General features: G+C 33.7%; 2 protein-coding genes across 2 annotated transcripts; both read left to right on the top strand.

Moving 5' to 3' along the window:
* The first annotated feature begins 34 nt into the window (after positions 1-34).
* Positions 35-11742, top strand: LOC148622316 (mesenchyme-specific cell surface glycoprotein-like). The gene is made up of 11 exons (XM_088572131.1): positions 35-1592; positions 1801-2002; positions 2216-2452; positions 2842-3022; positions 3539-3677; positions 4337-4451; positions 8769-8948; positions 9432-9503; positions 9748-9998; positions 10686-10909; positions 11580-11742. Exons 2-11 carry the CDS (start codon positions 1804-1806, stop codon positions 11701-11703), a joined length of 1722 nt encoding a protein of 573 aa, XP_088428257.1. The 5' UTR covers positions 35-1592; positions 1801-1803; the 3' UTR covers positions 11704-11742.
* A 5853-nt stretch (positions 11743-17595) lies between these two features.
* LOC148622315 (uncharacterized) lies at positions 17596-25128 on the top strand. Its single transcript, XM_088574036.1, has 10 exons — positions 17596-17741; positions 18029-18268; positions 18525-18714; positions 18878-19016; positions 19749-19863; positions 20657-20836; positions 21995-22066; positions 22664-22914; positions 24568-24791; positions 24997-25128. Exons 1-10 carry the CDS (start codon positions 17726-17728, stop codon positions 25100-25102), a joined length of 1533 nt encoding a protein of 510 aa, XP_088430162.1. The 5' UTR covers positions 17596-17725; the 3' UTR covers positions 25103-25128.
* Positions 25129-25274: the final 146 nt, after the last annotated feature.

The following is a 25274-nucleotide window of genomic DNA, read 5'->3' as shown; positions in this document are numbered from 1 at the left end:
GCATAAATCTGAAAGAACAAATAACCTACATACCAACTAACCGACATTGTCCAAACATAAAGTAGTATATAGTTCGTTATGGCTTTTATCAATTATAGTTAAATGTTCAAACAAACAAACAAAAAAAACAAACAAAAAACTAGCGGTTCACTAGTGAAGGTGCAGGGACAATCATTGAAACAAGATAGGATAACCTCTTGGCTTCTCAGCTGGTATTGATAGTGTAGTTATTTATTAATATGATAATTAATTAATTGGAAAGAGTGAATAACCAAAATATTATAACGAGTGCCGAAGAACGTCTAGATTTAACGCGTGTGCGTAATTTGTTCCGCGAACGAGTTAAATCCTCGAGCGTTCTCGACAGGAGTGATAATATTTTGGTTATTCACGATAACCAATTGATTATTTCCTATTTATTATATAGATTTTCTTAATAATTTATCGATGTTTTCAGTATGAACTTTGAATTCTGTATCAAAGTGACTTTTTGGCGGGAGAAAGCGCGAGAGTGAAATTACCGAATTTATTTCACAGTGTGAATTCCCGAAATGTATTACACTGGGAACATTCGATAAAACACTGCTATCTATATATTAAATTCATTTAATACATTTCTTTAAGGCAGAATCTTCATTCATGAATAGGACCTGTAAGAAAGTTGTTTCATCTATTGTCAGTACCACATGATATATTACTACACAATATAGCTCTTTACAGTAGTTGTTATTTATCATTAATATTCTTACAATTTCATTTATCAGGTGGATGTCAACCTGCTTTGATTTACTCATTGGATTTTGACTTTTCCTTTAACTCGAAATAAACCTTAATTTCTCTTGAAAGAGTAATCAAGGGAACCAAGGTTATAGCGGTAATCAAAAGAATGTAATCCAGGGACAAAGACCAGACATTGAAAACAGACATACACAACAAAGAACATAAAGTAACTAAAATCATACATACAATATAACAAAAGTAAATGAGCAACTCGGACTCCACTAAAAACTGAGAGCATGGACCAGGTGCACCGGTAGGGTAAGCGTCCTCTGCTTTTCTAGAAACACCCGCCGAGTTGCTCATAAAAAGTTAAGTCCGGGGTAGACAAACGAGGGAAGGAAAACTATGACCCGTTGAATAAATCAGTTTTCATGGTGCTGATGGATACACCATAACGATCCACGAGTTCATGATGACGACCATAAAACTAAATAATTCTAATATTTTAACCGTAAGCGGTAATTTGGTTTAAAGATCAGTATATTCACTACATACTCCCAGTAAATTATTCGCACACCCTGTTAGAATACTTGCGTCATTGGTCAATTTTAGCGTAGTTCACATTATTTAAGGAAAACGATGTCTTGCTCTTGGACAGCTGGACCAGTAGAAGCCTTATATTAAATGCATGTAGCGACCACAGGAATATGTTTCGTAATAGTTTTTTTTTTCAACATTAACGGAATGTGAAGCACTGTAACGGTTTGCCATTGGTTCCCAGTATGCTACCTTTACGTAAAGGGTCAATTTGTCGTGCCTTATCACCTTCAATGTGAAGGAAGGACAGCTGATATTGATCGTCATACTTTTAGGTAAGTGTAATACAGATACTTGGTGACATTTAGATAATTTTATTTTTTATGACTTCAATAACCCAAATTAAAATCCACATTCTCCCTAGTCTTAGAAAGATGGCGAGCATTCTGGGTTCTCACTGACAGGATATTTAAACTATGGTTACAATTACTTTTTTCTATAACTTGTGTGATACTTTTCAAGCAATAAACATTATACTTACAGGTCATGAATACGTTAAAAGGTATTATACGACTGATATTGGTGCTTATATCAAGCACCAGCAGTTGTGCAAATTATGTCTTGAAACCATTGTCCTATACCCGTTTGCCATCAACACCACAACCAATGGAGACATTTAGGATGTTTGGAGGTACAGCGGAGGAAGCCGCTTATGACTCTGGATCTGAAATGTTATATATTATAGGTAAAGATTTATATACATATACAATTCCTGTACCATATTTACTCTTGTTCAGCATATTATTGCATATATTCACACAATCCATTTAAATGTGTTTTGTTTTGTTTTTAGGGAAAATAAAAGAAATTCTTTACATTGTTATATATTATAACAAATAAAATACATTCGGATGCTTTTTCGTAAAGCGCTTTTTTACACAACTTTGTCATTTTTCAGGGGAGGAATCCCGTTTATTGCACATCATTGATGTATCAAATCCATCATCACCTACCATTGCTGCAACGCACGTGTTCACAACCAGTGACGGTAAACCACGCGATGTCGCTGTATGTGGCTTCGAGGTTGCTATAGCTGTGACATCACCAATCAAAGACGTGTATGAAGGGCATGTGTATTTCTACCGGACATTGGTCAGAGGAGAAACACAGCTCAAATTCGATAGAAAAGTTACTGGTATGAGTTTTAATAGTAAACTACATGCATACCTCTAGCGCTGTGGTTTTTAGGAATGATGGGAGGAGCGTTTGCTTGTTTTGTTTTGTTTTGTTTTGCTTTGCTTTTTTTTTGTTTTTGTTTTTATTTGTCTTATCTTTACAAATCCCCGTAGTTGGAATTTTTCATACGAAATAAATAATAAAAAAACAAGCCGTCATTAAAATGACATTGAAAACAAAAATGCAGATCATTATTGATTTCTCGATTACCTGCATTATTTTTAGATAACGAAATTATTTCTGGAAATAAATATGAGATTTATAGAACCTCTTAGTTACCTAGTCCCAATGTTACTAGCTGTTTTGTCTTAAAACAATATATTTATTATCTGATTCAAAATATTTCAGTGGGTGCTTTCCCAGACATGTTGACTTTTACCCCTGACTGTTCTAAGATATTAGTGGCGAACGAAGGCCGTCCTGGTCTGGACATGGCAAAACAATTTACAGATCCGACGGGAACTGTTACTATCATTCAAAAGAACGGCTTTTCTGAGCAAACCGTTGACTTTTCTAAAGGAGATGGACAGTACGTATTTATTCCCAAAAGCTCCGTTAAATTACCACTTTCTCGAGTAAATTCATAGTTATTAAAGAATATTCACTGGTTCCTTATAACAAACCATAAACTTGTCAACCGTTATGGCGTGCATAAGCTCCAGTAAGAGGCCAGATGTACTAGATTCGTCAAACTGACTGAGGAGTTTTTTAACGTGCTTGACTACCCCGTCGGGTCTCGCACGGACGGTACATTTGTCAAAATTCTTGTTCTGTATTATATAAGACATTGCATTAGTAACTGGGCGGTGGATTTCTGAAAGGGCAAGGAACGTTTTTCAGTGTTTGACGGTTGTTCATTATTGTTTTTTTAGTATCTGTACGTTCGTTGTCTTAGTCTCAGTTTTCTTAACTTGGTTTGTAACTTGACCTCCGTGTTTTAGATATGCATGTAGCTCCAATCACATCCCGTGATAACCATGACTTGACGAAGTCTTATCTTTGCTTCTTAACGTTGTCTTATTTTCATTGTCTTAAATTCTTTAAGGTGGGGATTGAGACGACCATCCTATTATGTACCCCCAAACCTTTGGCCACAACCAAGTCAGCCAACATTTGCTCAGGACGCAGAACCTGAATACATCACAGTTTCATCTGATGGAAAAACCGCATTTGTCATACTACAGGTTCGTATATGAAGAGCATTACTAGGCCTGTTATGAGAGAAGGATATTTGTAGAAGAGGCGCTGTATCTTGTTAAGAAGAGTAGTACTAGGCCTGTTACGAGAGAAGGATATTTGTAGAAGAGGCGCTGTCTCTAGTTGTTAAGAAGAGTAGTACTAGGCCTGTTCCGAGAGAAGGATATTTGTAGAAGAGGCGCTGTCTCTAGTTGTTAATTTTAATTGGGATTATTTCTGTCTCGTAGTGACGAGGGGTTTGCGGCATATCCGTTTATTATTTTACTTTAAATTGAACGTCATGTCGTTCATTTCGAGTTCGTTTGCTCCGTTGAAACCGTAGTCAAAGATCATACATATACGAATGCACTATTTACACCACTGCATCCTTCCTACTAAGGTCATTTTATTTTAGATCTTTTATCTTTATTTTCATTAATCTGCAGAACTGTGCTCTTTTTTTAATTTGTCTCATTTTTCTTGTTTATCTATTATTTTCTTCATATTTTACAATGATGATGTGTGTAAAGAGCTGACTTGATTTACGTTCATGGTTGTGATGTGCTATACGAAATAAAGTGTCTATTGTTTCCTGAAGAATACTTAGTAGTGACAGCAATAGAATTGGCAATAAAAAGTAACGTTGCTATCAATTTATTTATTGCAGAAAAATAATGCAATTGCTACATTAGATATTGAAAATGCTGAGATAAAATCTATTGGTGCAATTCCGAATAAGGAGTGGGTTGCTGAAGGGATTGACCCAAGCGACAGAGATGGAGGTTAGGTATCATATTCATTAAATTCCTTCAGATGCGGTTTAGTGTTTTTATAACGTGTTAATTCAAACAAGTAAAATGTGTAACTGCAGCGTAACACTGCATTTTGGATCTTCTTTATAGCGAAAGTGACATCTAGTTAACTTCGGTAGTGTTACTTCCATGATAATTATCAAATATGACATGGACAATCATTAATTCACACAAATGTCTCTACATCACATTTTACCATTTACATCTGCTTATTATTAATACGATAATTAATTGGAAGGAGTGAATAACCAAAATATCCCGAGTGCCGAAGAACTCATATATTTTAAACGAGTGTGCGGAACTTGTTCCGCGCACGAGTTAAATCTTACTGCGATCTTGGAATGAATGATCATATTTTGGGTATTCATGATAACCAATTGATTATCTTATTTATTATATAGATTTTCTCGATTCTTCGTTGCTATTTTCAACATAAATTTCAAATTTTGTGAACGGCAGATTGATTTTCAAAATTGTGGCGGGAGAAAGTCCGAGAGTGAAATTACCGAAATTATTTCACAGTGTGAATTATCGAAATTTATTAAATGGGAACATTCGATAAAACAATTCAGTGTATGCGATATTATGTTTCACAAAACTTGTTATTACATTTCGTATTTTATAGTTTCCATTCAATTAATGTATTTCTAACACATCCATATCTTGTGATATTGCACGCTTGACGTTTCACTATTGCAAGGCTGAGGTCAGCTGTTTACAGTCACGATAAATGTGTTTTATGTAGTAATTATTACAGTGAATATCAATTGGTCAAGTGTATCTAATAGGTAGTTACCAAATTTGCTCAGTTTAAAAATATAGCACCCGAAAACAAATATATGTTATATATACATATATATGTAAGTGTAATAAAGCAATTATGTCAGCTTGGTGCATGCAATATCATATTATATTACATATGGTGTAACAGTTTTCTTTGTTTATTGGTTATTGTTATCGCGTGCTGCAATGGATATTCCACGTACATGTAGCTTTGTTTCTATTTTTGAATATAGAGACGCTTTGTTTCTATTTATATGTATATAGACGCTATCCTTCTAAATTAAGATCCGGATATCAACCGTTCCGTTTCGTAATAAAAAAATACTCAGCCAATCATGGCGGAAACGCCGCAGACGAAGCAGACAAAAAGAAAATATTATCTTCTTATGTAATATATAAATTAAGGACTTTCCTTCAGTCAATACGTTATATATGGACCTGTTAGATTGTATTGACCTCGGTCAGTGTAATCTGAACAGGTCCATATATAACGTGTTGACTTTGTTTAAAGTCCATAATTGATAATTATGGACCCCATAATTGATAATTATGAAACACTTAAGAGATATCGACCTCGGACATAGGTCTCCGTCTATATCTCTTTTCAGTGTTCCATAAATTAAAACATGATATCGCATGCACTGAGCTGCTATAATTGTATAATATTCTATGCACAAACTGATTTTAAGAGTTTAATGCACTGATATACCACGAATTTGGTATTATTTTGAACGTACTTAAAAAAGCCGTTTCGATTAAAGCATTTTCCAAAATTAGCATTATAGGCTCAAAAAGGTAACATATTTGTGTCTTTTTGTCATTTTTCTTTGAAATCGTTTGATTTAACTTGACGAAAGTTGAACGTGGTTTTGCAAAGGCATTTCTGCGGTATGTAAAATAGTCAAAAAGTATATATTTTTTTGTCTTTTTGATTCTTAAAATATGCCTCCTGGATGACACAAGAAATTCAAAAATTGAAAAAAAGAACAATGCAAAAACTATCGACATTTTGTGATTTATTTTTAGGTTTTGTATTTAAAATACAATCGATAGTTTATCAAGACATTTGTCTAAAGTTTGGATGGAATCCTTAAAAAAAACCGACAAATGTAATGACAAAATCTTACCTTCAGAATACATGTTTAGTCAAAAACACGGCTTTGTTTACGTTTTCCAGTTTTGGTACATTAAAAAAAAAGACAGATTTGAAAAAAAATGTTAGCAAAAGGTAATGCATTCATTTACAGATTCATTAGTCCTTGCAGTCACATATTTGTTGTCGATCTCTCTATTGACTATCTTTTTAGTCGGCCCAGGTCCATACTCCCTCTTTCCAATGTTACATGTAGTATTAATTTAAGATATGGTAGTACCGCTTCTTCCGACAAAATCCTGGCACATTTAATAGAACCATTGTAATTTTTATTGTAACTTTGTCTTATGAACTTCTGGCATATACCAGTTAAGGTCATTGTATCATCTTTGGTGTTTGTTGTTCTATGTTTTATATGTAATCATGGTGTTTGATTGCTTGTTATAACATTAAAAAGTTCAAACGCAAGTCTCAGTATTGATAATTACTATGGCGGTATTGCTCTACGATTGGCAAAAATTCCTACTTGCGTACTCAAATCAGTTCAGAGACCAGTGAATTCAACTACGTAAGTCACGGGTGACATTTATAGCAACTTGGATTGAGATTTGAATACGAGAAGATCAGTGTTGGTATGCTAAGGATTTCAATTAGGCAATTCTTTAGATGTGTATTTACTTCACTAGACTTTATTCTGAAACTTCATGTTAACAAAATTCGTTAATTTTACAAAATGTTTTCCTCCATATTTATTCATAACAAAGGGATAATCATTATGGAATGTTTTGTCATTTTCATCGGTCGCAATTAAGATCTTATGCTCCGTTCTGCCTATATGCTATGCATGACTATGTTGTTAACTCTGTCCTCCCAAGCCTATATGTATACTTTCTTCAGCGCTCAATGATTTGGTCATCCCGCACAGTACTATTTTAACTGGAAGTAAATAATACATACATTGTTAGTCGATTCTGAGCTATCGTGGGCGTAGTTTATCTATGACGCTTCATTATGTACCATGATTTTCATAAAGAGCTCCCTGTTATACTGGTTGCATAAACATTATTACAACCAAACTTTCTAGCGCTCTGAACCATATTATGCATATAGCTTAAGATGTAACTTTGTTGTCTTATCAAGCTGAACTTGCTAAATTTAGAAAACAAGTCTTCTGAATGTTCTTCGTTCCATTGCCTTTGTTAAGATTATTTTAATTTGCGAAAAAATCGCTCTTGAAGTTTTATTTCGTAAAAGTGTAGGTAGACAGCATATTGGTAACATGATACGGTCTTGTGGTACTATTCGTTTTTGATTTCTTTACCCTATATGACACTTTAATGAAATTACTTTCCAGTGTTAAATTAAACGAAAAGTACCACAAGAAACTGGCTATTTTTTAACCATAGTTACAAAATCGTATCTTTCCTTTCACAAAATCTGTCCTTACCTCTCTGTATACTTCGATTGTCACCTTTGGATGTGTAAAAAATGTCATATCATGTGCCAAAAACTATTCTTAATGAAGATTTTATCAACATTATAAACACTAGTATTATTTCATGAACGGTCAGTGTATGGGGTATAAATCAATTATCGACTCATAATTTACAAATAAAGATCAAATGATTGTGTAAAATAACATAATACTTAAGTCAATATGTTTTACATTAAAAAATTGTAATGAATTGAAGACGTCGACAGAATTTTAATTTTGGTTTAAGATTTTAATAGATTGTAAAATTTGACACACACTTTATTATTTGGAGGATTTAATCAAACTTTTCACGAAATATACGATTACAAATGTAAAAAAATAAAAAAAATAAAATAAAAACGAAATGTCGATGGTTTTTACATTTGTATTTAAAATTCGAAATTTCTTTGGTCTTTCAGGAGAGGGCATATTTTGACAATGATAAAGACAAAATGTAAATTTGACTATTTTAGGCTTTGCAGAAATGCCTTGGTAATATTATGTTAAAATTTCGTCAGTTTAAGTGAAACAGTTTCAGTGAAAATGACAAAAATGCACAATTTTTTTGTAACTTTAATAATCTTTTGATGTTGACCTTTGACATCGAGTTTTCGGAAATTGCACCACGGAAAAATTCTACGACCGACCTTAAACGAAGCACCTTTTGAATACCTTAAAAATGAAACCCAATGCAGCCGTGCGGTATTTCCTTCAATTTTCAAAATTAACCCATTTGTTACCGTACTATTACAAGTGGGAGTTCATAACTTTCCTCTGGAAACATGTGATGAATTCATATTAACTTTGACACTTATATGATGAATTAGATTCTCAGGGTTAACTGAAGATGCTTTTTATTAATAACATGTTGCGACAATTGAATGTCAAACTGCTTTACACCAATGATGTAGAAATAAAAAAGATTCATTATTTGTAGGTCCACATCTTCGAAAGTTTCCTCTTTACAGTATCAAACAGCCAGACAATACCAGAATTCTACGTATTGGCACCACTGATTACCTTGTCACAGCAGACGAAGGACATTTCATGACGTATACCCGACGTGATCACGGTTTTGATTGGTCAGATCATCAAAGAGCAGACGCCTTGATTCGAGGTATATGTCGATTTTTTAGCATTGTCATTATAATAATACGGATGCTTACAGTGTCTTAAATATTAATGAGCGTTTTTTTTCTTAATATAAAATTGATTGTATTATTGTCAAAAAATGTAGAATTGTGATGCCAAATAACATTTAAAAATGATAGTTAACTTCGTATCCTAGTACCTTCCTATTTCGTGTACTCGGACGTGAAATTTTATGAGCAACTCGGCGGGTGTATCTAGAAAAGCAGAAGTTGCTTATCCTACCAGTGCACGTGATTCATGTTCCTAGTTGTAATTGGAGCCCGGGTTGCTTATATACTTTAGTTGATTTGTGCATGTTATTTTGTTTCTTTTATGTTCTTTGTTGTGATATCTATTGCCCCTGTTTAATCTTTATCCTTTGAATATGTTCGTTTGATAACTGCTCTACTCTTGGTTCTTTTGTTTACTCTTAGTATAATATGAAAATGACATGATTGATATTTTCCAGCAAAGAAATTTGACGAGGTCTCCATCAACAATCAGTCATTCATTTCTCACCTCACCAGCGATACAAAAGCAGGTATGTTGTAATATGTTCACCAATCGATGATTTTTTTAGATATGTTTTATGGCCGGATCAACACATACCGTATCCCTTACTGGTTAGTTGTCATCGGTTACACACTCCAGTTTGTGTCTCGTCTTCGGTTGATTGAAGTCAGAATTTTTGAAGAACCATCAATTTAAAAAAAGAAATACCATCAAATGCCTTTTTTAAATTCGCCACTTCATTTCTTGATATATCTTTTCCTCTTTTTCTATAGGTCGACTGCAAGTGAGCCAGACAGAAGGCTACAATCCTTTCTCACAAAAACTTATGAGAGTTTCTCATTTCGGAGGACGAGGATTCTCTATTTGGAATTCCAAATCCTTTTCCTTGGTTTATGATTCTAAGGATGAAATAGAGAAGAAGACCGCATTGTTTTACCCAGATGTGTTCAATACTGATTGTTTATCAACCACTATGACATACCAATCCCCAAACAACCTAAGAGACACCACATCTGATGACATGGTAGATTTTTTTCTTCCCACTTTTCATATTTTTTTGCTTTGTAATATGCACCATTAAAATAAATTTGAATCGCGAGCCAATGAAATGTTTCTATTCTCCATAGATTGCTTTTGAAATATGTGTAATATTTATACGAATATTTGTGTTTGTCAATTCTGTACTTTCATCGAATATAAAGAGTTCAGTTTAAAAAAAAATTATCAAACTCGTTCTAAAATAACAATATATTAAAAATGTAGTATGGACCTGCAACCACTTTTTATGATTTAAAAATCAGGTTCATACTGAAGTCAATTATGATCTAAGAATATAAATATTGAATCCAAATTAAACCAATGACAGTAACGAAACGTGGACGTACAAAATGTAGATATTATACTACCATGAACGAAATAACTGTAAGTATCCAATAAAAGCTCTATGATGCCCTTTTTAAACAACAACTTTATATTATGAAGTGAAATTGTCAAAATATTGTTTTTAGAGTAATGTATTTTTATCATAAAACGAAACAGAAGAACATTAATTGGCGTAAATTGCTTTAGAACAAACTTCTCGTATATGCATTTTGAAAAGTACATGGTAAAACATACAAATATTATAAATATTTGTCTGCAAAGGAACGGTCAAAAATCAAAAGCAGATATCGAGTTATAAGATAACCGTTTTTTTCAAATATTCGTCTAGGGTCCCAAATTGAATGCGCTTGATGTAGTAACAGACAACAATGTGACGTATTTGTTGACTGGCAGTGAGACCAGTGGTGTATTATTCCTCTATACCGTCGATACTACTCCAGGGTATCCTTTACCCAAATTTGAAAGTGCCCATCGTGCTGGACTCCCAGATTACGTTTGGTCAGAGTTGTATGAAATGAATGAAGCTGGAGATGTCGGTATATCTGCAATTGGGTAAGACATCGTTTATCAACCTCTTTTACCTCTTATTATTTAGATAAGTTTTGATGTTTTCAAAAGATGCCTTATTTGAACTCGTAGTATTTGTGTTGGTCAATATTCATGAAACAGAATTAACGGTTTCAAAAAAGTAATCAGGAGAGGAGACTAATTAATACATTTTTGCATTGCTTCTTAAAATCATACTATAACCTATCCGTTTTTTTAAGTTTTGTTTTTGATATTGTTTTTTTTTTGTAGTTTGTTTGCTTTTTATCTTTGTTTGTTTGTTTTGTTTTGTTTTGTTTTTTTGTTTTGGTGAGCAGAGGAAACCGGTCTAATGTATAATGTATTTACATGTTATTATATGTAAAGGTGCATGCATAGGATCAAGCTAACAGAAGAAGGTTTGACGCAGCCAGAATGAATACTTATACATGTCGGTGTAAGCGACTGAACGAGTCTTTTAATTGTTTATACAAGATGCCCATTTTAACGAACGGAAACGTGTCTAATTTTATCGCTTTATCGACTTTGCAAAATTATAAATTAGTCGTACTTGTGAATCAGTTTAGGTTATAGTAAACGTCGTAGTCTCTGATTTAGGTTTATATGTAAGCAGTTAGAATTCTGAATGGACAACAATAATGTAAATAATGATTTTTTTCAATCTCTTTATTTGTAGCATTATAAAATCTAGTGATCACAGATCAGGAAAAACAATGGCTTACGTTGTTGGTGGTATATCAGGAACTGTGTCACTTTATGAAATCCTGGATATCTCATCAAAAGATGTGAATACACCGTAGTCGAATGATTTATAGTTTTATAATAAAGTTTCTATTTAAATAGAATAGTTTATTTTACTCTTGAACGACAAACCAAAGAAAACACATAAAACACGAATTTATATTCAAAGATCAGCTGACTTAGACTTAGTATTAGATCTTACAGCCCTGTGTAACCAACTATATGTATTAGTTCAATATGTAACAAAATTCAATTTTATGTCTGTGGCTTTAAATTTTGAAACTTGATTGTGAAAGTTGATTAGATAACAAGCAAAGATATGGGTGAAGGCATATCCTAGGGTAATTCGTTTAAAATGTTATCATGAAAACTATTAACATAAATACACACAAGATTGCAAGCGTGTGTCTCTTTCCAAGTGCAACTTCAGCTTTAAATTTTGCAGTGATAAGACGAAATCTATGAGAACAGGTCATACTATACGCCCAGTAGAGAAAGTGACCCTAGGATCTCCCTCTACGGAAACAACCATTTAACTTCAGAGACGGTGGTTTCGTTTTTATGAATTTTGAATTTAGATTACTTTTAATTTAAACGCATTTTTTTAAACATTTGTTTGTTTATAAACATAAGAAAATATAGAAACATGGGTTATCCACGCGTGGCTTCGAAAACACAAAGCAAGAATTTATTTAGACAATTACATATTTGTGATATATAAATGAAGATAATTGTAGATGAAATACATATAATACTATAAGACATATAGAGAAGTCTTTTTAAACACCAATCGATGGATTCATAACTAACATGGCTGCAAAAGTAGGTAGTACCGACACTGAGCATCATCGCGCAGTAATCCGATCATAATATATATTCAATTAAATGATTTCTATAAATTTATTATTGCAGAATTAAATTATCCTATCCAAATAAAAAAAAACTACATTTCAGATCAGTCTTTATCATTCACAAACAGATATGACTATGGACTATACTTGCGCATGCATAATTTAATACCACTGGGTTGTTCGGTCACGAAAACAGTTGTAATTCTACATTCAGGGATAATTGTGCATCGATACGAGTTACAGAAAATGCATTATATAACAAACCTAAACCAAAAACAAATGAATCCATGTTGAACATTGTTAATATGTCTTCTGTTTACTTTTAAAGATGATATAATATTATATTCAGCAGGCAATACAATAAATTGCGAATTAATAATTTTCCATGGAGATACTATTTCTAATTCAGTGGCATGAACCTTGAGATTAATTTATATCAATAATCATAGTAATTAGTGCATGAAGATTTTGACGGATCTATCTTGGCTTTACGTGGGGCAAAGAGCTACATCAGGTTTTCTCTTATGTCCGTCCATTGCTGTTGGTTTTCCTTCTCTTTAAGACATTTAATCATCTAGGCTCTGCTTCAAGATTTTGTTGATCCTTTTCTTCTCGTGATTCAAAGGCATTTTTTCTGTAATAGTGTTGTGTGGCCTACTCAGAAATAATACTTCTTTTCTTATTAGTGTCTGTGATTAAAACTTAGTTGGTTTTACTTCAGATCCAGCTCACGTCATCTAGAAAGTCTTGATGGCACCGTTACAATGTTGTATAATTGAATCGACATTATGAGTGAATACCACACTTTCGGTAGACAACTAGATGGTAGTGTGAATAACTGCATCAGGTTGTATTGACATACATAATTTTCCTGGAATTCATAGTGCCTCAAGATGCCAAATAATTCGCTTTCTGTGTTTTTGTGTTATCAGGTTTATATGTTTACAATTTAATTTCCGAAGTAACACGCTTTCTGACCTAAATAATTTTGTTTATAATCTCATAGAACATATTCGTAAGGAATGACTGTTATATATTTTCTGCCTATTTAAAATGATATTAATGCTCGTGGTGCATACTTGCGCTTCATTCTTCGCTGGTTATTTAGTGTACACATGTGATTGAGATTTTTTCTCCGCAGAAATATTTTAGTTATTCCTTAACCATGGGCTGTCATTACAAAAAAATGCTTCGGATGTATCGCACAAAGATATTCCCACTTTCCCATACATCCTAAAATATCTTGGCAACGATTTGAAATTAGAATTATTAAAATTAATGTAAATCCAAGCATTTAAAAATTGTGATTAGATGATAGGGTTAGTTTTATATGGCTACAATCGACTCAAAATAATCATGAATGTAGGTGACGAGCATGACCTGATAATCATACCTAAGACTTTGACAATGCAATATTTTATTGTCTGGGAGGAGCTGTGGGAGCTGTGGATACAAATTTGACGTCTGTTATTCCATTAAGTGAGAAGTCTGAAGACTTACCTTATTTATATTGGATTTCAAAGCCAAATAAAAACCATACAAGCAGAGGTTCATAGCATGAGTATCTATTCGTTTAACAAAAGAGCTATCTGTACGGCCCACATAGATTGTGTCCATAGTGGAGAATGAAAAAACAAAAATAACGAGAAACTGTTTCCTCGCGTAGTGGTATTAATCATATGTGGATCTTCAAGATAATCTTAAATCTCACTCCTTTACTGAAGTGAATTCAATGAAAACGTTTGACTTCTCAACATTATATATAACCTTGCCCCACGACAAATTAAAAGAGTAATCAAGGGAACCAAGGTTATAGCGGCCATCAAAAGAATGTAATCCAGGGACAAAGACCAGACATGGAAAACAGACATACACAACAAAGAACATAGAGTAACTAAAATCATACATACAAAGTAACAAAAGTAAATGAGCATCTCGGACTCCACTAAAAACTGGGAGCATGGACCAGGTGCACCGGTAGGATAAGCGTCCTCTGCTTTTCTAGAAACACCCGCCGAGTTACACATAAAAAGTCAAGTCTGGGGGAGACGAAAGACGAAAGGAAAACTGACACGTTGAACAAATCAGTTTTCATGGCGTAGATGGATACACCATAACGATCCACGAGTTCATGATGACGACCATAAAACTTTTGTAGTGATGACTTCAATCTTGTAGCAACATAACCCTGCTCCAGAAGCCCATTTGTAAAATATGTCCACGGTGAATAAAACTGCATGAACTGTAATTCTTACAGATTTTCTGTTTTAGGATACGATTCTACATATTTTACCACTACAAAACTTCCCACTGCATATGCGGAGAGAATTGTGTATGAAATCAAACTCATGCTCAGGAAACATCAGCTTGATTTACCGGACAGCAGTATTCAACCTATATCATTTGAAATGAACGATCACATAGAAAAAAATAGGACGGAAAACATAGAAACAAGTGTTCTAAATATAAAAAATAGGACGGAAAACATAGAAACAAGTGTTCTAAATATAAAAAAGAAAGACTTGTCAACGAAGTAATGACCATAACCATGATTGAAGAACGGTATTCATAAGAGTCTTGGATTTGAGTCTACATTGGTGGATCGGTAAATGCAACAAAGGAAGGAGGGGCTGGCATATACATTGAATACCTTACTGAAGATCAACAATATGAGGCCATTCCAATAGGCACCTACAGTTCCAACGTTAAAGCAGACATACTAGAAACAATACAAATTACAAAAAAAAAACACATCAGACATCGTCCATATCACACAAATAATTGTTTCTATCACTGATGTCCTATCTGTACTATCAGTATGCTAGAGTTTCTTCTCGACAACATATTTGTCACTATTTTATGAGCAATTTTTCAACAAAATATAGGCATTTCAATGTTCAGAAATTATACCCCTCACCTTGTCGATCTGTTTCTTTATTTTTATGAATCGGAATTTCTTTAAAATCTCGTGTAAGACAAAAAGGCTAAAGAGGCTAGATATTTTTAATTTCCCACATCGTTATATTTACAATATTCTTTTATTCATTATCCTAAATTTGGAGAATGGCTTCCGTTTATTTATCCACCAGAACTATAAACTTAAAATGACCATTTACACACTTCCTCTGTATAGTTTTGAGATCTTCTACTCGAATTTGACGAGAGTAGTCATCTCAGTACATAAATATATGACGATTTTGACTTAGAGACAGGTTTTTGGACCTAGATTATAAGAAAATACGTCTCATACACTGCCTAAGAAAGTTTTATTTCCAATATCCATATCTTATAGAAACAAATTATGTTTCTGGCTAAAAGATTATAGATGATGGAGTTCTGTAGTTTTCAAAAGAGATTGTTGATAACTATTATTTAATGGAAAAAAAGTAATTCATATACACTTGTGTAGTATGAGCGTGTGTATATCATTTTTTCATTTTAAACTTTACGTGTTTTCCTCACAAAATTAAAGACTAATTTTGAAGCTATTGTCTTGGATTTACTTGATTTTTATTGTATTTACTTCTTTTTTTCACTTATTTATTGTTCATATCGTTTGTATTGTTTTGGTTATTGGTTTTACTATTTTGACTTCTGGCATTTTTATGACGCCCATTTGGGTTGAAATATACCGAAAATATTAACCCGTAGTGGATCGGGGGGTTTAGCGCGCTATAAAATCTGGTTTGACTCATCAGTTGTTTTGGAAATGCCAAGTCAGGATCTTTGCGTTGGTTTCCAACTTTCCGGTTTTTACCCAGATATTGCCATTTGTTATACGGATTTTTCTTTTGACTATTGCCTAATTTTTTTTAGTTTGATCATTTTGTTATTACTCTTTATTCCTTTTAGAGTTGTTGTCTCGGTTCATGTTACATTAAAGAAAAGCCAAAAACCTATCTAGATTTGCCCTTAGAATAACTGGGGCTCGAAAGTGTAATATAATATACCTGTTCAAAACTGGTGATTTTTTTATTAAATTGGGGACAAAGGCAAATCAAAATTAAAAAATGTAAGAAGTGAGAAGAAGCAGTTTTATAGAAACATACCATCTAAGAGAAAAAAAATAAGAGATAAAACAGATATTTGGACTAGCAACTTTTTATTGGCCCACAATTATCCCGAGCATATTATTCCGCTTGTGTGTATGATAGGGCCGCGTGCCCTATGGTTAAAAAAAGCAAAACAACTACGAAGGAAAAAATTAAATATATGCCATAAAAGAGATACGTTTTACCGTCGGTGGTTTGAACTTCGTGTGATGTGAACCATAATTAAAGTTTGTCCTCAATTCAATACAAGAACTATTATCATAGTTTCGCAACACTTACGTAAAAATGGCTAGCGTAATATGTTGCGTGATCTTTTTTTCATCATAACAAGATGCAAAATGTATAAAATAAATGTATAGAATATAAATATTACGGTGGCTAAGTGTGTAACAGCTGTGTGCTATAACTGCAGTGCCAGTGCTTATCTCGGTTATACTAGGCCAGTTACTTTCAATAGGACTTGTAATGCATAACCTGGCCATATGAACCTTAACTATCCTTTACATGACATTACCAAATTTATAACTCTTATCACATTTAATACTAAATTTCTTCACTCTCTGTACAAGAAGGTCAACAGGTAAGACGATCAGATCATCGAATATGTCTTTACTTTTTTTGTTCTTGCTCTCTTTTCATTGTCTATTTATACACTTTTATCGTATTTCTTTTACATTATGAGAAACTGGGCATCTCTTTTAAAATGTTCATGGATATCTTAGTTAGAACCCTTTTTATGGGTAAGAATTATATAATTCCCCGAGAGTAACCGCTTGAATACATACAGCTCTGTCATTTTTTTCATTTAAGAAATAAAACGTCATTTACACGAATTTACTGTTAAACATAAGACGATTTGAAAATTTTAGTATGCAAATGACTTTTTTTCTCAAATACAAGACCATGTAATGTGTTATGGCATAGAACTTAGTCCCATGTTCTTTTGGCAATATTTCTTTTAAAATGGGTGAAGCATTTATCAACCATCATAATTGTAGATGATGTCACCATGGTTAATACGCCTTCTGGCGTTTCTTTGTTCTGGATATTGTGCTTTCGGTGGATTTTACTTGAAGTCCTTATCATACACAAAGCTACCGACGACACTTCCGCCAAAGGAAACATTCGGGCTATTCGGAGGAACAGCCGAAGAGGCTGCATATGATCCAAAGACTGAAATGTTGTATGTAGTTGGTAAGTGTAACTTGCATATCTTACAGAGGATAAGAGTGTAAGCTCAGTAATTTCTTTCGTTGTAATAGCTACAAATGAGGCTCAGAACCTGCAATATTACCCGCCATTACATATTCGGATGTATTTAAGGGTGAGCATTTCAGTGGAAAGTATGAACACTTTAATGTTCAAATGTTTATTCATATTTTTAGATTTTGAAATTTGAAAAGTAAAACATGGGGTTTAGAGAATTATTTCTTTATAACTAATGTAGCTGTTATGATTTTTTGTTCTAAATATGTTTGCAGGAGAGGATTCGGGACTCATGCATGTGATAGACATATCCAACCCCGCTTCTCCTCGAACTGTGACAACGCACGTGTTCTCTAAAACTGGTGATGGCCGGCCTAGGGATGTTGCGATATGCAACAATGAAATAGCTGTTGCGGTGACTTCTCCAATCAAAGATGTTTACGAAGGACATGTTTATTTCTTCCATACATTACAAAGGGGAGAAACACAGTTAAAAGCTGATGGAAAGTTGACAGGTCAGTGCCTAAAGTCTACTGGTATAATACTAAAAATCTGCGGAAATGTGTATGGACGTAGCTCGGCCCAAATTTTTTGCATACCATATGGTTAAGGTAGTCTTGACAAAATGTGTATAATGTACATTTTGTATTTATATAATAAACTGCATGTAATAATGGGTAAAATTGTAATGTTACAAATAATATTAAGAAAGTAACTAATGAACTTTATAACCTTAGAGCATTACTTAATTATGCTTCTGTCTACATACAGTTGGGGCATTCCCGGATATGTTGACGTTTACAAATGACTGTAAGAAAATCTTAGTGGCCAATGAAGGTCGGGCAGGAAAAGATATTGGAAATAACTTCATGGATCCCCCAGGAACCCTTACCATTATTCAAAGGGAGCGACATGGAAATCCATCAGAACAATTCATGGACTTCTCTGCTGGTGAATCAAGGTAATTTTACACGGTGTCAGTTTTACAATACCAAATGGAAAATTAAAATAATAATGAGATTTTTTCCCCTTTATGATAAACTTAAAATCCTTTAATTCATCAACTTAGTTCAGCCTTCAATATGGTTTGGATTTAGTATACATTGAAAATATTTATGCATTAGATGGGATTTAAGAAGACCTTCTTACTACATTCCACCAAACGTGTGGCCTCAAGCAGCCCAGCCAAGTTTTGCTCAGGACGCCGAGCCAGAGTATATTGCTATCTCCGACGACGACAGATACGCATATATCATACTGCAGGTAACATAAATCAAGGGCATGCAAACCATTGAATTATAGATAGTGCATTACATTTATTCAGTTCAAAGGTACCAATCATATAATATTGCGAATTTCGATATGCTGAGCACGTATTCAAGGAGTAGCCTCTCATCAGCAGCATTAAATTAAATACAAAGGAAGATATAAATTCAAATAAATAAGTGTATACAAGAAGTTATCAATAGGGTATGTAAGTCTCGTTCTAGTTTCATTTTCTTTACAGGAATTTCCGATGTAAAACGTATTGAAAACCGATGACAGATCTGCATTTTATTGTTTACTTGCGAGTACTCGAAACGCTGTATAACAATGCAAAATCTTCTATTGTATGTTTTTTCTTAATACATTTTGTACCTTTGTTATGTTTGTCCTTAACACTGAATTCTAAGCTCTCTGAATGACAAATCTCCATGCTTTTGAATGGTAGACTAGGACCCATTCTCGTGAAATCACTGGGTCACATGGCGAGACTTACATACCCTATACTATAAGTGTCTAAATAGAATCCCAAATCAAGCACCAAGAAGTTCTACCATGTTCAATGCAAGAAATGAAGCCATGGTGTTATATGAATTTTAAAATTTGTTATTGATTAATTAAATGTTATTTGTTTCACTGTTCCTAACAGCATTGTGTTTCAGAACTTATATATAACACCAAAAAAAAAGATATGAAACACTTTAACAGTCAAAACAAAATATATTTTTCCAGAGAAACAACGCCATTGCAAAACTTAAGTTGAGAACAATGGAAATGGAGGGAGTATTTCCAATACCAAGAAAAGAATGGAATTCTGAAGGACTGGATCCTAGTGACAGAGATGGAGGTATTTTAATGAAATAGTCAACAATGTACATTTTATGCTGCTCGAAGTTGATAAAAATATACAGATAATAAATTCTCACCGAGACTGAAATTCGTTTATTAAGAATGTCAGTCATTCAGTTATCTAACTGAGATAATTCTATAATTAAATCATTAAATTAGTAAGGTTGTGAAATTTCTCTTTTTATGCTTCATTTGACTTGCTAGTTTTATCTGGTTTGATTTTGAATGGGGTGGTCTAGAATTTCACTCTTGGATTTCCTTTTTCATTGGCTATATGCTACTTTCTTAAATAGATTATGCCTGTATAGATGAAGAGTATTTACTAGTGTTTACAATCGTATAGTTTGTCAATGTTAATTTACCCTTATCATTTGATATGTATTTGGTTTATTTTTTTTATGTTTTTACATAATCAATTTATAGCAAAATTTGTTACCAACAATGTTATATTATCTACCATCATAATGATTGATATGTAATTGTAATTGAATATATATTTATGTATTGTTTGTACATATGTATATTAATATATAATTTAATGCCAATACAAGTTTTTCTATTGGTTTTCTTTATTTCATCCTTTGACAATCAAAATTAAATCTTTGACTTAGCAAATGTCAGATCGCGTATATTAAACCAGATTGGACCTTTTTATATCTTTTTAGTTTTAAGATGCATTTTATGAGTTGGTATGCTTTGTTTCATTTTACTTTTCCCCCCTTTTTTGTCGCTTAAAATTTCCTTATTTCGATTGTCAACAACAATAAATGTACGATTCGGTGCATTGGCAGGTGCCCATTTGAGGCAGTTTCCACTGACGAGTATAAGACAACCTGACAATGCCAAAATACTAACAGTTGGCAGCTCTAAATATCTAATAACAGCTGATGAAGGACATTATGCCACCTATACTAGATCAGTACATGGTTTCGATTGGAAGGATCATCAGGCAGCGGATTTATTAGCCAGAGGTTTCTAATTTTTTAATCTAAGCGTCAGAAAAAGAATCCTCATACAAAGCTGACTAGAACGTTCATAATTAAGAGTAATCAAGGGAACCAAGGTTATAGCGGTAATCAAAAGAATGTAATCCAGGAACAAAAACCAGACATGGAAAACAGACATACACAACAAAGAACATAAAGTAACTAATATCATACATACAAAGTAACAAAAGTAAATGAGCAACTCGGACTCCACTTAAAACTGGGAGCATGAACCAGGTGCACCGGTAGGGTAAGCGTCCTCTGCTTTTCTAGAAACACCCGCCGAGTTGCTCATAAAAAGTCAAGTCTGGAGTAGACAAACGAGGAAAGGAAAACTATGACCCGTTGAATAAATCAGTTTTCATGGTGCATATGGATACACCATAACGATCCACGAGTTCATGATGACGACCATAAAACTTCTGATGACTTCAATCTTGTATTAACTTAACCCTGTTCCAGAAGCCTATTTGTTAGAGTTCTAGCGCGATACAAAAAGTCTGCGTAGTTTCGTCAAGCTCTGGCATAACGTATGAGTTGTGATATGAACACTCCATACGCAGGTGCCAAAGGGATGTTGCCACAGATGAAGGGAAGTTGACAATTCTGCATGAAAAGTCATCACGTTTGTCGTAAAGTTCAGTCAATAGTTTTCCTTTACCATCGATTTCTAAGTGTAGGTTAAGATATGCGGCTGGCTTCACAGTGTCTGTAGTATCCTTTATCTCAAGTTCTTTTGGGTAGATACGATGTATCAAATCCCCGAAATTAGACTTGTTTAAAGATAATACCTCCTCTATATAGCGGAAACTGTGATTGAAGGATCTAAAGATATTCTTTCTTTCTGATTAGATCAGCTATAAAGTCAGCCTTACAATTAACGAACAGACACATAGAAGATAGAAACTTAATAATTCATTCTTGAAATATAAAAACGTAAAAATACGTGATAAGATGACAAACATGAAACCTAAAACACCTGTAATGGAAGCCATGCTGTTAGTTGTTTTAGATGAGACTTTACTGTGCGAGTTGTTAGTCGACGTGACTTCGTGTTGCTTTTGTCTCTTTCCTATTCAGAAAAAATACACTAGCATATATAGTTAAATAATTATTAAAGGCATTACTCGTAATTTTTTTCAGGAAAAAAGTTTGATGAAACAAGAATTACTAACCAAACATTTATCACTCACCTGACATCAGATACAAAAGCTGGTAATTTATTTCAGATGGTTTCTTATCTTTTCGTTTTCCACTAAGATGTAAACGTCTGACTATAATAACTAATAGAGGATCATCAGATGGTTTAGTAAGATACCAAAGACTATTGATAGCATTCACCTTACATTAAAGGGGGATAGTTAAGGCCTTATAAAATTAGTTTAACCCCACCACTGGCCACAGTCAGAGTGTTGGTCATTCATGTTTCTTTGTGTCTTTATATTACTTTAAGTTTGATTTTGAAAAAGTGACCTTGGATTTTATTACTTTTGTTGTCTTGGCCTTTCAGAGCTTATTTACACGTCATCTCATTTATTATTTTATATTTAGGTTATACGCCAGTGCATTTGTAATTTTTACTATATCCGTTCTTTTTCTATAGTAACGGAGAAGTACAAAGGGTATAATTTTTTCTAATGAAATGAGCATTTGGCCAGTACATGAAACTAATTGTGAAGTTTTTATATATTAGTCTTGTTATTACCCTTCATAGACACACCAATACAAAAATACCGGTATTTTAAAGCAATGTTACTGCCTGATAGGGACTAGCCTAACAAAAAATTACTGTAAACACTTAATATTTGTCAGGAAGATTACAGATAAGTCAAACCGATGGATACAACCCCTTCAACCAGAAAATTCAAAAAGTATCTCATTTTGGAGGTAGAGGATTTTCGATATGGAATGCTAATTCTCTGTCTCTAATTTACGACTCCAAGGATGAAATAGAGGAGAAGACAGCACTTTTGTTTCCCGACGTATTCAACAGTGACTGTAACCCATCTACTATCACTTATCAGTCACCAGCTAACTTGAAAGACACAACATCTGATGACATGGTAATACATAAAACAGTATAGAATTGTGGAGTGAATATTCATAATTCATAAACACAACCTATACTGATTTTTCAACCTTTTATGCAACTATTCCCCATACACAGTTAAAATCCCGACACAAAAACCATTATACATAGTTGTTATTGAAAAACGGTGTACCTAGATACAAACACGTAGTACTTGGTAGAGATTCTTCATCCTCTGTAAAAAAAAATACGATTCAAAGCATCTTTCAAATATACCGAAGAATACTTTGTCAAAATGCTGGAATTTTTTATCAACATCCGGTGCGTTTTTCAACGGACAGTCCGCTTTGGAAACAAATCATGCTCCTTCTTCGCTGACCATTTTCTTTACTCTTAGGTTGCACTATACAGATGCGATTGAGGTAAATTGTTTCGTACACAAAATTGACCCGGTCTAATTTTGTAAAACTTACAAATAAAACTTGAAACTTGGTGGAAATATTGTGGGTGGTAGAGCATTTCTACATAGATGCAATACTTGTGAAGGTGAAGAGGTGTAAAATGCATGCTTAAGCTATCCGGGAAAATTCAGGTCCTCGCCGGATTGGGTACTCTTCTCTGTACCAACCGATTGCTTTTCAAAAAATGCAAAAATTGGCATGAACTTAAAGAATTAAAATCATTAACAAATGAGCAGAAAAAGATTATTTTTTTTTTTTTTTTTAAATAATACTATGTCCGCTTACTTTTACTGGCAGTTTTAAAAGGGAAACCTGTTTTTTTACAGCCAAAGTTTGTTATGAAAACTTATATATTTTTTCATTATGGATACAGATTTTCATGACAAAATATAAAATAATATCTATCTTTTTTCATGGATCTCCATAATGTAAGGTTTTGAAATATATATACTTTTTGCGGGAAAAAATGTTGGATTTGCCTGTATGAGTGTCTCAATATAGCTTTATTTCCACAAATTGTCATAAAGTTATCTGCAGTGACCTATCTATAGAGTGGAACCTTGTTATGTTGACTTTATAGCTTATCTGATCCAAAGAAAAGAACATCGTTTAGCATTCAGCACCTGCGTATGGCGTTTTTATATCACGACTGATACCTTATGCTTGCCGTAACTACGCAGACTTTTTGTACCGTGCTAGACTTTCTGAAACAGGGTTATGTTGCCTCAAGGTTTAAGTCCTCTCTACAGAAGTTTTATATTCGTCATGATCTCATGGATCGTTATGGTGTATCCATCTGCTCCACGAGAACCGATTTGTTCACCATGTTTCCCCTTCTTTTTCGTCAACCCCTGGTGTAACATTTTATGAGCAACTCCGCTAGAAAAGCAGAGGACGCTGACTACCGGTGCACCATGTCCAAGCTCCCAGTTTTTAGTGGAGTATGGGTTACTCATTTACTTTTGTATTTTTGTACGTGTTATTTTGGTTATTTCATGTTCTTCGTTGTGTATGTCTGTTTTTCCTGCCTAGTCTTTATCCTTGGATAATATTCTTCTTGAAATCCGCTCGAATCGTGGTTCCTTGATTACTCTTTCCCGAAGATTCGTTTTAGGACAATTTGATTCCCTAATTGCTCTAATTCATTATATTTCGTTTTCATAGTTCTTTTATCTGGCTAAGTTTATTGCAATAAAAGTGGCTCGAAATTATATATCTTATTGTAGGGTCCTAAATTGAACGCCCTTGACGTACAAACTGACAATGGAAATACATTTCTGCTGACCGGAAGTGAGACTAGTGGTGTTTTATTCCTTTATTCCATCAACACCACCGCAGGATACCCGATGCCCAAGTTTGAAAGCGCTCATCGTGCTGGTCTCGCCGATTATGTCTGGAAAGAACTGTATGATATGAATGAAGCTGGAGATGCTGCAATATCTGCTATTGGGTAAGATTTTATAAACATGTGCTGTCTTTTTTCGTTTGCTTGTTACTCAAATGTATTTCATGCATACTTAAAGACATTTCTGTTTAAAATTTGTATTTTCTAAGTTAAACTGCCAAATACACAATTTTAAGCACAATTTAACCGAATTTAGAATAATCGGCTTCAAACATTTTCGGATATTACAAAATTTCCCTTTCTTTTGTAGAATTATCAAGTCAAGCCAACACAGAGCAAACAAAACCATGGCTTATGTTGTCGGCAGTGTTACCGGAAGTGTATCAATCTACGAAATAAAACAAACGTCTTCATGACACTTTTGACAATAATAATAAAGTGTGCTTTTTAATTTCCCCAACTGCTCTATCCCTTGCCTTTTTCTAGCTTAATATATCTTAAAGTTAAACGATTTTTCTACATGTTAGGGACCCAGAGTGACAATATGTATATAGCCTAGCTGGCCGAGCGGTCTAAGGCGCTGGACTT

Source organism: Perna viridis, chromosome 3, assembly GCF_037379345.1.
Source record: "Perna viridis isolate PV_CMFRI_1.1 ecotype Kerala chromosome 3, ASM3737934v1, whole genome shotgun sequence".
In the NCBI taxonomy this organism is placed as follows: Eukaryota; Metazoa; Mollusca; class Bivalvia; order Mytilida; family Mytilidae; genus Perna; species Perna viridis.
Note: the sequence above shows the minus strand (reverse complement) of the source record. Positions and strands in the feature narration are given on the sequence as shown.